Raw genomic sequence first — 15681 nt, 5'->3', positions numbered from 1 at the left:
ACAAAGGCACACTCACCCTAAACTTGGAGGTGGGGTGGGAAGGAATTTTTATCACAAATATCAAATATGTGAAAAGACTTTTTTAACTTAGCTACTTCTAGTCTATCTAAAGCTATATTTTAAACTAGAACTGCATTGCCTTTTGTCTTATGCCCTCCCCCTCCCCGCAATTTATCATTTAAAAAAATGTAATAAAAAAATCACATATGCTGACTTTTCTCTAACTGGAATAAAACTGATTCGGAAATGTATGCTAGGATAACATAACTGATGTAAAGCTTGTGATTTAACTTTAAAAAGAGACACTGAAGTTATTGTAGAAGATACATGCAAATATAGAAAATGAAAATAATAGGCCACGGAGATGGAAATTAGTCAGAGAATGTATATTATGCTTAGATTGCTTTATTCCACCAATGATCGGCATACTAGGGGACTATGTTATTGTTCACAGCTTAAATACTTTAGTAGGAATTCAGAAGCAATGAACTATCTAGTTAAAAACTGAATGTTTTTATGTCTTAGTTGATAAGCCTTAATAAATACTTCTAAGTATTCTGGCCATATAGGAAAGAGAGCCCATTACCCTAAAACCAAGCAAAGAAAAAATCTCCCAATAGTAATGAAATGAAATATGACAATAATTAGGTACCTTCAGTTTTAATAATCAATATTAACAGGGCAGGATTAAAATATAACAGCAGTTATAAGTTTTCAGAAAAGTTAAAATTCTGAGATAATAAAGTACAACATATAATACTGAAAGTATTTGGAAATCAAATATTTCAATTATTATGTTGATTTCTGAATTCTAAATAATACCCTAACAATTTTACTTTAAAGTTAAAATTATTTTGAGATTTTCCATTAATTATTTTCACCTACATTATTTTCTCTAGCATTCAGGTCATTTTAACAAATGGAATTCCTTTTATTAGGTCTCAATCCAGAATATGCATATAGTTGAGGTGGTTTTTCTTAAAAATATCTGTCCTGAGTTCAATCATGGGCCTTCTTTTTTTAATGTTCCTTATATTTCCCATGGCTCAATTAATAGTGATTACTTAAGTTGCTTTGGACTTGGCATTTTAAAAAACAAACAAATACATAGCATCAACGTAAGTCTTTTACTCAATAAGTCATAAGACTTTATATGAACACTAAAAAAGACTAAAGACAATCCTCTTTTTTCCTGAGAAGAAAAAACACCCCAGAAGCACAAGTTAGCATTTTCCTTATAAGACCTGCTCAATTATCGCTGACTGGGAAAAAAATATTTTAACTTTATTATACATCTTTCTTCAAATGACAGGGATATAAAAAAATATTTTTAAAGTACATTATTCAGCTTTAGAAACAGATTTCCTCCCACGAGTTCTTAATGTAGTTTAATATTAAAATGATCCATGTTTAAGCAGGAAAAAAATAACAGATCAATTTTAATGGTACATATTCATATTATCAAAGAATCTAAGTGCTGAAGTTTCAAAAGAAAGGATGTAGATTTCAGCAAAAAGGAGATATATTTAGAAATAATGTATATGCTTGATGAATTATTTTCTGGAGACATTCATCATAAAACAATCAATTAACCAGGTAATGTTGAAAACAAAAAAAACCAAACAACAACAACAAAAAAAAAACACCACCGAAACTCATAACAAAATATTATTTCAATTTATCAAACTTTAAAAACATACAACATAATTTTAAAAATATAATAAAATTAACTTCATGAATATAAATTCTCTTCTAAGATTTAGGACCTTAAAAAAAACAAAACTATCTTGTGTAGTTTTAAGATAACAATTAAAAATGTACTTACCGGAAATTAAAGGTAATTCTGTAAGAAGAAAGAACATTCAGTTTGAATGTTAGAATTCTGGATTCACCTCAGTACACTGATAGGTGAAAATGAATGAGGAGGAGAGGTGGAATAACAATGCAGGTGGTATCTCAGACTAACTTAGTAAGGTGTGTTAATTTTATATAAAACATGAATGAATCCTTGCTTTCTGAGAAATGATTTCATACAATGACTACTAAACTAAAATGATATGTACTAGGATAATGACATACTTACAAGGCATGGAATAAAATGTAAGTGGAAATCACCATCATTTTTCCTACAAGCCTTTTACCTTTTCACAGGTTCTGTCTGTACCAGGGCAGCATCTAACATGGCTTTCATCCATAATTCCATCTCCTTTCCTGTATCAGTGCAGAAATAATAGGTCCGCATGTTTGGATGGGCTGCCTGATTGAAAATGACACGATCGCTTTAAATAGGAATATGGGATCTGTAAAAGGAAAAAAAAAAAGTGGTTTTGTGCATAGATCACTACTATGAAATTTCAAAAGAGCAGACTTATCATAAATACAGATATAGAAATAAATGATTTAAGAAAAATATAATTCAACCTTGAAACTGTATAAATATTAATCTTTCCTTTTAATTTTACAATTTTTCTTAAAAAAAAAAAAGAATGGGAAGGAAGGAGGCAAAAAATGTAGCACTTAGTTGTGTCTGTTCCATGTACAAGTCCCTAGCAATATCCATTTACTATAATTCATGCTTTATTCAAGAATGTACTGTACCAGGTCAGTGTGACTCAGTGGCTGAGCATTGATTTATGAACCAGGACGTCATGGTTTGATTCCCAGTCGTGGCACATGCCTGGGTTAAGGGCTTGGTCCCCAGTGTGGGGCTTGCAGGAAGCAGCTGATCAATGATTCTCTCTTATCATTGATATTTCTATCTCCCTCTCCCTTCCTCTCTAAAATAAATAAAAATACATAAAAAAAATTGTTCCAGAGAAACCAGCAACAAAATAAATATGTACATATCTTAGTATTTCCCCTTGTTAGACATTCCTTTAGTCCTCAAAAGGTACTACTGTTAAAGCATTTGTCTAATCCTTAGACACCTGTATATAAACATAACAGATGTAGCAATAATCACAAATGGTATGTGCCTTCAACTTTTATTCTCAAGTTTCAGAGTTGAAATATAAATGTTTTGGGTTTGAGGAAAGAGGCCTATGTAAATGGTAAGTAGTGTTTGTTTGATTTTCTTTATGGTGGTTCAATGTGCCTCTATTCCAGAAACAGGAAATCAGAATGAAGAAGGTATTGATGAGACTGCTACCCAAGCTGTGAGCACTGAGCTCAGCTTAACCCAGGGGCTGATCAGGCAAAGATGGACAGCATCAATAGTGACATCAAAGTACGACAAAAAACAAAAGAAAAACAGATCATGGTGGGGATTCTGTGGGGGAGGCATTCTTAATTTCCATTTGAAGATGCCCATGACAGTTTCTTATTAGACAATGAACAACAAGGAACAATAAATAAAGGCTATGTCAGAACAGAATGAGGCAAAGAGTACTAAGTATGTAGTTAGCCTGCAATATATAAAAAGATGAGAGAAATAAATCTGGAACCACAAACTTTATTCTAATATCTTGACTGTCTCGCTTAATTAACTTTAACATTTTTTCCAGAAAGCACCAGAATATAAATAAATTCAACAAAAACAATGATCAAAATAACTATATAACCACCAAATCTTACTTAACTATGTAAAAAATATAAAACTATAGAAATAACTCAAAAGAGCCTGGCTGGTATGGCTCAGTGGTTGAGCATCTACCCATGAACTAAGAGGTCACAAATTTAATTCCTGGTCAGGGCATATGCCCAGGTTGCTGGCTTGGTCCCCGATAAGGGGCATGCAGGAGCAGCTGACTGATGTTTCTATCTCCCTTCCTCTCTTTCTAAAAAAAAAAAAAAAAAAAAAAAAAATCAATAGAAAAACACACAAAATAGCTCAAATGCTATATGTCGCTAAAATAATTAAAACCACCACAAAGTGTAACTGGTCTGAGTGGAATTTTGGAGAAATAAATAAAGACCACTGCCTATATTTTGATCAACGGAAGGAAGACTGGCTGGTGCTAAGACCCCGTTGCAGCCCTGACCCAGACACTAACAAACCACGCTTGTGATTTGACAGGCTTACCATCTACGAAATGGAAATATTTACTAGATGATGGCAAAGTTCCCTATCTAGCTCTGAGTTCCACACACTGTTCAACAATTGTCTATGAAGTTTCTACTTACCATGGTGATGAGCAGTAGCATCACTGTCAACAGACTTAGTAGTAAAAGTGGCTCATAAATTCAGAGGAAACATCACAGAAGAGAGGATTTGAAACAGAAATTACTATCATTGTTACAGATAAAATTTAAATTAAATCAAATAATTACAGAGAGTATACACTTAACAGTCACTTTTATTGCTATTTTAACATTCTAGTATTTTTTTAAGAGTCTAAGAACCCAACAAAATGTCCTAGGAATAGTACAAATTCAATAAACCTTTGTCAAATTAATGAGCTAACAAAAAAATAAAATCTAAACCCATGGTCAAATAACAGTGTCAGTGTTACACAGTTCTAAATGAATACTTTTTAACAAGGAAGGGGGTGGTACACAGGTCTGCTAGATTTAGTAATACATTTTACGTCTCAACTTAAATGTTTTCTCAAAAGTACCTGATGCTCACAATGTACTTAAGACTAAAAAAAAAAGAAAAAAAAGAATCTTTGCAAATATTCTATAAGATCATAAATGCACATACTTATATTATGTTAAAAAACATAGTTAGTGTCTCTTATAGTACTCTTCCCCCAAATTTATTATGAAAAGTTCAAGCATATAGTAACATTTAAAAAATAGTAAAATTATCACCAGGACAATGATAGCTATATATTTACCAGTTATTAGCATTTTTACATATTTGCTTTATCTTGAACCATTTGAAAGTATAGACATAAAGCCACTTGACCCTAAATATATGACTTCCTAATTAAAGTGACATTCTCCTCTTCAATCACAAGACTATTAATATACTTAAATATAAAAAAGACTAACTGAAATATCTTTTTGTAATAATCTATGGGTCAATATCCATTTTTCAATCCATGCAACATTCAAACAAAGAATTAAAAAGTATGACTATTTCCTTACCTTAAAAGCATATTTGCGGTTAATGTGATCCTCAGAGGTAAGCATAGCTATCTGAAAACTAGGCAACAGTATGCTTCCCAAGATACCCTCTTCTTTCTCATCTAAGAAATAATTGAATATCTGATTAGAATTTTAAATGTCCCCATGAAGCAGAATTAATTTTCTCAAAATTTATTTTGACCAAATCAAAAGGTTTTTACATATAAATGAACGGTATTCAAGTACTGTTTAGAGTAGTACTTTATAAGGTGTTTAGGGAAAATATTAAATAGCAGAAGCATATTCTTTACTTTCAACAAGTTTCCCTCTCCTAAGCAAATCAAAATTGGCACCACATGTCAGAGATATGTCAATTAGAAATAAAAGCATATATTTGTTTGGCATATATATGGAATTTTACAAAGTCCTCTGACATGTGAATTACTGAAAATATATATTAGCATGTAAGAAATGACAGGACATTCCTATGAGGATTAAAAATGCCCAACAATTCTGAGCCCAGACAAATGCATGGCCCTCCTGCTAACAGTCTTGGCTCAAATGACTCACCAATAAGGCGTTCCTTTACTCATTTTAAAATACTTCCTAGAGTCCTCACTTCTTTCTGGAACTTTCATTACCCTCCACCCTCAATACCTCTGACATGCTATATGTTTTTATCTATCTATCTATCAATCATCTATCTATCAATCAATCATCTTTCTCTTCTCATTAGAATGCAAACTCCAAGTAGTTTTGAATAAATGATATACCTAGAAGTATATATTTTAAAGTATACTATAAAAATTCTATGCTTTTCAGGACATATAACCTTGACGGTTTGCTTTTACCAGTCATTCTGATATACAATAAATTTGTGGGAATAAATTACAGGCCTACAAGGCAAGCACATAAAATAAACTTAGGAAAATAAAACATTTATCTTGGCATAGTATGGACTCATGTTATTAACTTTCTGTTTGGGGGCAGAGATGTTTATAAAACCTGAAATACATAGTTCGTTGTTAGAGACCCATGAGACAAGTTAATAAGCTATGCATTAGGCTGATGAACTCATCAATGAAAGAGATCATTAGAAATTTTTTTTTATTTTGCTTGCCACATTTTTTTATTATCATAAACTTAACAAGAATAAATGGTGAACTTCCAAAATAAGAAGAGCTGCATTAAATAGATATAATTTCTATAGCTTGTCTAATAACATGGAACAAAATTTTGGTTTTACTATACTGTGCTTATTCACGTGTAATTCACAAATATAAAGAAGAAAAAACAAAACTGCAGATTTAGTCTAAATGGTAAAAAGAAATACAAAGTAAGTCATCAATTATAGAGAATATGACAATTTAAAAAAATGAGTGACATTCTGATTTTAAATCCAATTTTATATTTATATAAAACAAATCAGAAACAGCTCATGAAGTCATCTTTAGTAAAAAATCATTATCAAATAATACAGTCTTTTTATGAAATAAAATCGACTTTCCTGAAGTTATTTCAGGACATGCAGAGGGAACACAGCACAGGGCCACTTCCCTGTATGATCATGGATTGTTTCCCGGCAGGACGCTAAGTAGCTGTGAGGTCTCAGGCAAGTTATTGATGCTGTGTATCTCAGTTTCATCAACCAGCAATTTAAGGAAAACAGGACTTACCTCAAAGAATTGTTGTGAGGGCTACGTCAGTTAATAGACATAAAGGACTCAATAATGCACTCCGTCCATATCAAGTGTTCAATAAATATTGCCATTATTATATAAAGTTAAAGACTGCCTATAAAACCTTCATCCCTTTTTTTTCTTTTTTAAGATTTTTAATTGATTTTTTTAGCGAGAGGGAGGCAAAGAGAGAGAAACATGGATGTGAGAGCAAAACTTCTATTGGCTGCCTCCTGCATGCCGGCAACCTCTCACTGCCTCAAGCCCACAACCAGGGCATGTGCCCTGACAGGGACCTGAACTTCGTGGGATGACACCCAACCAACTGAGCCACATTGGCCAGAGCATCCACTACTAGATTCTTCTAATGTTCCCAATCAGGGCATTCTTCTGTTTGGTTCTCTCTCAAGCCCGACCTAAATCACTGCCTTACTTTCTGTCACCCAGAGGGTGTGATATACTGCCAAACGAAGGGCAGGTGGTGAACAATGTTTATAGATGAACAAACCCTCTGTGGGGCTCAGCTGAGCCTTTTTAAGGTTACACTGCAGCACAATTTCTCCCTCTGCCCCCTCCTACGTCCTTCCCAGCAACAGGGAGAGGTCCCCCAGATACTCCCCAATAAGCCATTAATCTCCATCATAGGGCTTGCTTCCTGGGAACATAAGCTGGGACAGGAACCACAGAATCTCATCAATTTGATTGGATTCAAGTGACATTTTAAATACCCGATTTCTACTTCAGCTTTAAAGATGTTGGAGAACAAGATAAAGAATACATACAAACTTACTAATTATCATTCCTCACTAATTATCAAGAATACATACATACTTCAATACTCTGTTAACTGGTCTCTTGGCTTCTGGTGTAAGTGCTTTTTCTAAAATGTACACTGGTGATTTTAAGGTGATTTTTCTAAAATATACACTCAAATCCTGGTGTTATTCTTGCAGTCAGATGGAGTTTAAACTCATTAGGATGGCAAACAAATGCCTTTTATGCTCTGATCTACTTTTTAGCCTTTACTTCCTGCCAGGTCTTCAGATGTGGCCCTCATTCCAGCAATATAAGCCCTATGTGTAATTTTACACACATTTCATGTTCACCCATGCTAAGTCCTTTGCCTAGATCACCCTTCTTTCCTAATTCCTTCCTTGTACAGGCCTGGTCAACAGTCATTCAACCTAACTGAACACTATGACATTCTCTCTCACACTCCTTCAGCTAATCTGTGAGTTCCATAAGGAGAGGGGTTTACATGGTTCACTTCTGCAAGTGCTACCCAATAAGAGGCCTGACCCATCAAAAGCTCACTGCTAACTACCACACTAGACCATCATCATTTCTACATAATAGCTCCTAACAGTCTCTGCTACCTTCCTTCCCCTTTATAATTCCTTCTCCAGTGGCAGTTTGAATCACTCTTATGCTTAAAAACATCCAATTGTTTCCTTACGGCCTTTAGGGTAGAATCAAGCTCCGATAAGAGTCCTGCATCGGCGCGATCTCCATCTCTCCCACCCATCTCCTTCCTACTGCCAGCCCCTCAGCTTGGCACACTGGTTTCTTCCCGCTCCTTCAATATTCCCAACACTTAAAGCCTTTGCATTACTGCTCCTCCTGCCTGGAATACTGTGCTCCCTCCAGCTCCTCCTTGTAATTTAGACCTTGCCATTTAAAATATCTGCTGAGCCAGGCCGGAGTGGCTCAGCTAACTGACTGTTGTCATGTGCACCGAAAGGTTGCCTGTTCAATCCTACTTGGGGCAAAAATGGAAGGCAACTAATTGATGTTTCTCCTCTTTTTTTCCTTCTTCTCTCTAACCATGCCCTCCAGTGAGGATTGAAAAAAACAAACAAAACAATAACAACCCACCAAAAACTGCTCAGAGTACCAATCCAGAGACCTCTCCCCCAGGCCCAACTTTCATAATATGACTGTACTTTCCTAAAAGCATCTATCATGGTTTCTTTTTTTTTGTTTTTTGTTTTTTTACTTCTCTGAGTTTATTTACAGTCTCTCTGATCTCTCTAGTAAGTAAGCTTCATGAGAGCTTTCTCTCACTGGTGTTTTGACAGCACCTGAAATAAAGCAGGTCCTGCTCAATAAATATGTGGTGAATGAATTAAGTTCCCTGGTAAGTTTTGTCAAGAGGCTGACTATAGCATAGAATAACCTAAGCGACTTATTAGAGCAGGTTCATGATCTGCCTGCTGTATTGCAAAGCGTAGTGGGAACCTGGGCTTCCATCTGGTATTTGTTGCCAACCTATTGTAAAAAAATAACAAATCACTTATTCTCTTCCATTTTCTTTATGTCTTATTTTCCCTATCTGTGAAACACAAACTGCTCTGTCAAAAAATTCTGACAGCACACTCTATGTGTTAGTATACCAGATGCTTTGAGAGATATGGAAAAATGAATGAGGCCAATGTATTCAGCATACAGGAGAGATCTGGGTTGGGCTAAAAACCTGTGATTAAGAGAAGCGCTTGGGTGATAATTCTGGCTCTGACACTTACTAGTTGTGAGACCTCAGGCCACCAAATTGACCTTGCTGTCCCTTAGTTCCCTTTTGTATAAATGAGTACATGATGTCCCACCTTATCAAATGGCTGTGAGGAAGAGATTAAATAGATCATCTTTGTTATGTGCTTAACCACTCAAACAACAACACTGCAAACTGTTCTGATCATCTCACTAAAATCTGATAGCTTTTATGTAAAACCTGACATGTTCTGTTGATAAAATAGTAAAATTATATAATATTATATACTTCTTTCCTACCATCTGAAGAACAGAAATGAGTTAAATGTTACTTCTTTCCTTACTGGCCCCTCCCCCCCCTTACATTCCTCCTGTCAGGGGGACCGTACTAAAATTAATTAATACATTGCATGTAAAACGCATATGGAATCTCATCTTCAACATAGCTTTTGAACTTACCTTTATTTTTCTCAAATTAAACAAAAAGTTTTTCTATTTTAATAAGTGATGATGAGCACATATCCATGGGCAATAACAATAGCAAATTACAAGGAATTCAGTGTTGTTTTTTGTTGCAATTTAACATTTAGAAATTTTTACATGAGAAGTAGTAACAAACATTTTCTTGTTCTCATTTAAAGCTCTAAACAGTCTATACATATACTGAAAAGGAGAGGAAAGTACAAATTATAAGCTTAGGAATAAAGCCCGAATATCAACTCCTTACTTTCCTGAAAGAGTGGGAAAACCTTTAAGGAAAATTGTGGCGTATACTTGGCACTGAACTGAAGATAATGCCAAAATTGCAGCCTGACCAACATCTCTACGACAAAATGAAAATTTATAGGTTTAGTTAATTCTGACTCAGCAGTACTTTTCAACCACAGTTTGCAGTGGGGTGGGGGGAAAAGATGAATATAAGTCTGGAAATTTCAGATTTTGAAGGTTAATATGCTTTATTATTGCTTTGTTAGATGACTACAGAATTTTGCCACTATTTTTGGGTATAATCACAAAGTAAATTTTAAAAACTGCTGATTGGTCCTAAAATCCTGTCATATATTTATCTAGAATAGTTATAAATTACTAATTACATGTTGACAATCTAATTCTTTTGTGACTGTTTCTAACCCAACTTTAAAGTAGGGAAGAAGTGATTGCTCAGATTCATCATTTTATATTATAGCGGAAGCAGATTTCTATAGAGAGCACAGCCCATGTACACCTTTCATGGTTAGGTACCGACTCTGTAGTACGTAACAGATCCAGACAGCATATGAACAGAAGCTCTGACTTAACACTCTACTAATAATTTACTTAAAATTGTACTAATAATAGAAAACACTTAAAGAAAAAAAGGAGTTTATGATATCCAGACAGGGTTAATGAAGACTGCTACTCCACACCTAAGCCAATGCCTTTATTTCCTCTCCAGCAAGACTGATAGCCTGGCATGTATGCTACAACTTTCTCCATCTTTCAGGGAGTTGTCACTGTTTGTTGAAAAAAGGAGGGGAGGGGCAGGAAGGGATCAGAATGAATACATTTGTTTGTGATTTTTCAATTTGCCAATGCATCCAGTAGTCTTTGATATCCTAAAATCATTTGCTGGGGAGAACTGGGTGTTTAGTGGACCTACAGGAGACCTGATAGAGCTGACGTGCAAAAAGAATCTCATCAAACGAATGATTTTTATCTATTAGGCACTGTATTAAAGGATAACATGATACAGTGAAGATTCATATGCTCCTTACACAAAACAAATCAGATTAGCACCATTAGATTACAGAAATGGGACCAAAATTCAGACTAATCTGTTTGAAAAACTATAGCATATCATCTTCTGTTTTATCTCAATTACTGGTATTATATGTCAATGAAAAATAGGTCTTCTTGATACTATTTTTTGACATAAAATAACAGATAAAACTGTAATGTTTTTCTCTTAAAAAAAAACTATCCTATACTTAACATATCTTCTATTGCAATTATGAAATAACACACTATGACAGTGGTAAACTCACCTCTATAATAAAAGAGACAGAGGTCAGAAAGCACGAACCAGCGTTTCTTCCACAGCTTCATGCCAGTGCTGTCCTGCATTCAATCAGCATAACAAAGAACTCTTTTTCATTTCAGGAAATTAAAACCCACTTCTGATGCATTTATTTAAAATAAGCTTTAAAAACGAGGTGTGTTTGATATTGCTACACAGAAATCTAACTAAAAAGCTAATAAAAATTTGGGGTAGTTTTCTAGGGGCTTGCATCATATAAAGATATTCCAAAGTACACTTGGTCTCTGAAGAGTAATACAGTCATGTAAAAGGAATACTGTTGAAGCGATCTGATTTGGTTTCACATTTTTAAACAATGTGAAATTCACTCTTCTGGAAACATGTCTGCGAGCCTGAGGATAATGGAACCATGAAGCAGTGAGGGCATTCTGGTAAACCAGATTTAATAAATATGTTAATCGTCAACAAGAAGGAAAATATGCGAGGTGATTTAAAATGACTGCACTAAAGAAACCTCAGCATATAAATACATTTCATAAACACAGTTTTCTTCTTACATATACGGTTTGCGTTTTGCTCATCTGGCAGAAAAGAGTGCCTATTTGGCAGCTCCTTCTAAATAATTTAGTTCATAAAAATACCAAGCTCAAACAAAATTACAATTTTAATAAAATATATCTTCCCACATGTCCCATATGCAAGAAAATAGGAAACATGAACACGAAAAAGATGGAAGGGGAAAGAAAAGAGGCCAGTTTTGATGTTCATTGATTAATATTTTTTAAATTTAGTTCTAATTGTGACCAGTATCTTATGATGACTTTGAACTAAGGAAATTGTATGGATGAAAATCTCTTTTAAGAAAAATATTTGTCCTTAAAACGGACAGCTATGCCAAAGAAAGAATAAAAAAAAATAATTAAAGTTACATAGTACTTTCAATTTCCTAATTATATTGTCTTTCTTGAGTACAGGCACTTTTAAAAAGATTTTTAAGCAGCTCTGCAAACAAATATTCTCTGTTAGTTACACACTTATTACAAAATAACTCATAAAAGAGAAATTGGTTGGTAACACTTTTGCAATACTAAATTAATTAAGGAATCAAGAAATAAGAACAAGACTCATTTTAAATAAAGAGTTCCATAACCTCTATTAGGCTCAATATTGCACTGAACTATTTATGTACATTATGTGGTCTCATTAGAAAGACTAGTTAAAAAATCTTTTAACTTGGATAAGTTTAAATATAAGATGGTTAAAATATAGAAAATGATATTTAAATAAAAATTAAAACTTGAACCCAAGTTACATATCCAACCAATTCAGTGAGAAATTGGAAAAAATAATTTGGAAATTCTTTGGATTTTTAAGATGGTCCTCTTCCAATACATTAGCTTGGCTGCCACCCATCCATCTTTCAGAGGGAGCAATGTTTAATTAATACTTCTTATCAAACTCATTATTAATTTTAAGAACACAATAATTAGGTCATCTGAAAACAATTAGCAATATTTGACAGAAAAAATATGCACCACCAATGAATTATTATTTAACTTATTCTGTATCACCTGTATACATGTAGAATCAGAGACAGAATAAAACCAGATAAAGGTCTTTTTTTTTTTTTAAAATATATTTTATTGATTTTTTACAGAGAGGAAGGGAGAGAGAGGAAGGGAGAGAGATAGAGAGTTAGAAACATCGATGAGAGAGAAACATCGATCAGCCGCCTCCCGCACATCTCCCACTAGGGATGTGCCCGCAACCCAGGTACATGCCCTTGACCGGAATCGAACCCGGGACCCTTCAGTCCGCAGGCCGACGCTCTATCCACTGAGCCAAACCGGTTTTGGCCAGGTAAAGGTCTTAAATGCCAAATATATCACCTCAGTTATCTGGTGGTCATTAAGCTGAAACCTAGCTGCAAACCAGAAATTAAATAAGAAAACAGCAGGCAATATGCAGTCAAAATAGATACACATCCTTACTAATTCCAACACATATGACAAAGTTCCAAAAAAAAAATTAGTCATCAAGTTTCCCAGACAATAGAACAATATATAGCCCAACTTATCAGGATGTTAACCATGTTTGGGCAAACAGGAAAACAAGAAAAGAAAAAGAAAAAGAAAAAGAAAGAGAAATAAAACAAAAAACAGCATTAAGAAAGAGGCCTTGAGAGCACAGGCACAAAAATCTGGAAGAAAATCAGAAAAGTCTTAAATTATGATCAGATTTCTCTATAAATTAAAGTATATAGTTATATATTTCTCTAATGCTTTTAAATGAACAGAAAAATGAACAAGACCTCTGGATGGGTTTTTTCAGTTTAAAAAATATTTCTGGCCACCAAATTTTAGCATGTCATTCCTAACATTTCAAACAGCATATATTTAACTTCAAATCTAGACCGACCTATAACAAACACGCAGTCTCTGTTCTACCATCATCCTTTTCTTGGCTCATCTGTTCCCCTAACATCCTCAGTGCTAACAGAAGTCAAAGAATCTGGGTGGCTCCTCGACAGGTCCTTCTCCATGTGACACAACTGTCTCGGGAACGTTCCACTGGAAAAGTCCCTTTTATTCTGTCCTTTTTCCACATCAAATAGGAAAAAAAATAAATACCTGTTTATAAAGCCAACCTCGTCTGACCACTGGTGCATTAGGGTTCCTTTTAATTGAATTTGATCTCTTTCCAAAATTATGAACTTTTTTCGAAGCCCGTGAAGTCTAAATAGAAAAAAGCACAAGGTGGTATTAATGATTAGGTGTTTGAGTTTATTTTTCATCCTCACAATTTTAATCTCTTTTCAGATTCCTCTGAAACTTGCAGGACTTAAATCTTTTCAGGTGAATTATTGCAACTCTGCTTTTGCTGGCTTAGTTCTTCCAAGTGTAATAATTCTGCACAAAGACTTCTTCCCCCGGGATATTACAAAAGGATCACAGGTTTGACAATCTCTCCTTTAAAAGATGGACATACAATTTCTAAAAAGGCACTGGGGGTGGCAGTATTTTGTCCTACCTGCTACATAACTTGAATGAACCTTGAATAAAAATTATTAACAAATCTTGAAGAATAAACCAAAAGACAGAACTTTATGCGATATATCTGCATTGAATAGTGTTGTTTCAATTACAGAAAATTAGCAGCAAGTCACAAGAGAAATATTCAGATATAAAACACAAGCAAACAAATCACACATCAAGTCAAAACAAGGCTTAATGTCATAGACCAATCTGAACTTGAATGATACCAGACAGATGGTGTTTACTATAGTCTTAGAAGTACACATAAGGATATATAAACTTTTAAGATACTGCTGTGTTTAGCATAACGATTTATTTTGGCATAAATGGTAGTAGAAACCAACGAACATAAAAACAAGAAGCTGAATTTTAATTTCTGTATGAAAGTAAGTAATATCAAGTGATTTCTTATTTTCCAACTTAGAATCTTCGGGAAAGCTAGCTTATTAGAATTTTTTGTTTTACCTAAAGCATGTGTGTGTTAAAAAAAAAAAAGTTTTAATTTGCTTTTAATATTTAAATATAATCTAAAACTCAAATGGTACAAAAAGATATACGAGGACCAGTCTACTTCTTTCTCAGCTCTAGACACCAGCACCCAAAGAATCACTGTGTGTGCATCTGTGTCTGTCTACCTCAAATAACTGTTTTCATAGATATGGAATCTCTCTCCCCCATCAAATGATTTAATATATAATATCTACTTTTCATCTATTTCTTGGAGCTCACTATATAAAGAAAATGGCTATTTATATTCTTGTCTGTGCTATAAAACTTTTAAACTTTGTAAATCAGGTAAGTGAAAAAATGGTGTCCCTTTCTGGTTTTAACTGGCATCTTTTTCATATTATGAAGGATGTGAGTACCTTTTTCACATATGTTTAAGAAAAAAACTATTTTCCCCCCTTCAGTAAAGTGATTTTACATATTTGCCCATTTAAAAACTGGGTTTGTAAGCCTTTTTCTTACTGATTCATAGCATCTCTTTAATTATAAAGGAATTATTCTTTGTTACATGGATTGCAGATATATGCATGCATGAAAATTTTCTATGGTCGAATCTCTCAATTTGAGTTCTGAGTTTTATATCATTTTTAGAAAGCCCATTCACATTCTGAGTTTGTTCTTTTCTTTCTTTCTTTAATATTTTTATAGATTTTTAGAGAGAGGGGAAGAGAGAAGGAGGGAGAGAGAAACATCAATGTGAGAGTGAAGCATTGACTGTCTGCCTCCTGCACACCCTCTATTGGGGATTGAATTCAAAACCTGGGCAAGTGCTGGGACTTGAAATTAAACCAGCGACCTTCTCTCTCTCTCTCTCTAACAAAACAAACAAATCTTTCATTGTTTTCTGTACTGCTTTTATAGTTTTAACATTTCAATACCTGACCTACTTGGAAAATTTTTGGTGTAAAGTACGAGGCACAGATCCAACTTTCTTTCTAGACCAGGG

At 34.1% G+C, this 15681-nt stretch overlaps 1 protein-coding gene across 14 annotated transcripts in view; it reads right to left on the bottom strand.

Moving 5' to 3' along the window:
• Window positions 1–15681, bottom strand: part of PLEKHA5 (pleckstrin homology domain containing A5) — a 220327-nt gene that overhangs the window by 72023 nt on the left and 132623 nt on the right. For 10 of the 14 annotated variants that reach the window (XM_059682325.1, XM_059682324.1, XM_059682329.1 and 7 more), the window contains 5 exons: window positions 13824–13928; window positions 11201–11273; window positions 5032–5132; window positions 2142–2257; window positions 1826–1843 (listed from right to left, as the gene is read on the bottom strand). In XM_059682325.1, the coding sequence (XP_059538308.1) occupies window positions 1826–1843; window positions 2142–2257; window positions 5032–5132; window positions 11201–11273; window positions 13824–13928 (413 nt within the window). The remainder of the gene's footprint in view (window positions 1–1825; window positions 1844–2141; window positions 2258–5031; window positions 5133–11200; window positions 11274–13823; window positions 13929–15681) is intronic. The other 4 variants (XM_059682313.1, XM_059682318.1, XM_059682322.1 and 1 more) reach the window with 1 other exon arrangement.

The sequence above is a fragment of the Myotis daubentonii genome, chromosome 2 (genome assembly GCF_963259705.1).
Source record: "Myotis daubentonii chromosome 2, mMyoDau2.1, whole genome shotgun sequence".
NCBI classification, from domain to species: domain Eukaryota; kingdom Metazoa; phylum Chordata; class Mammalia; order Chiroptera; family Vespertilionidae; genus Myotis; species Myotis daubentonii.
Note: the sequence above shows the minus strand (reverse complement) of the source record. Positions and strands in the feature narration are given on the sequence as shown.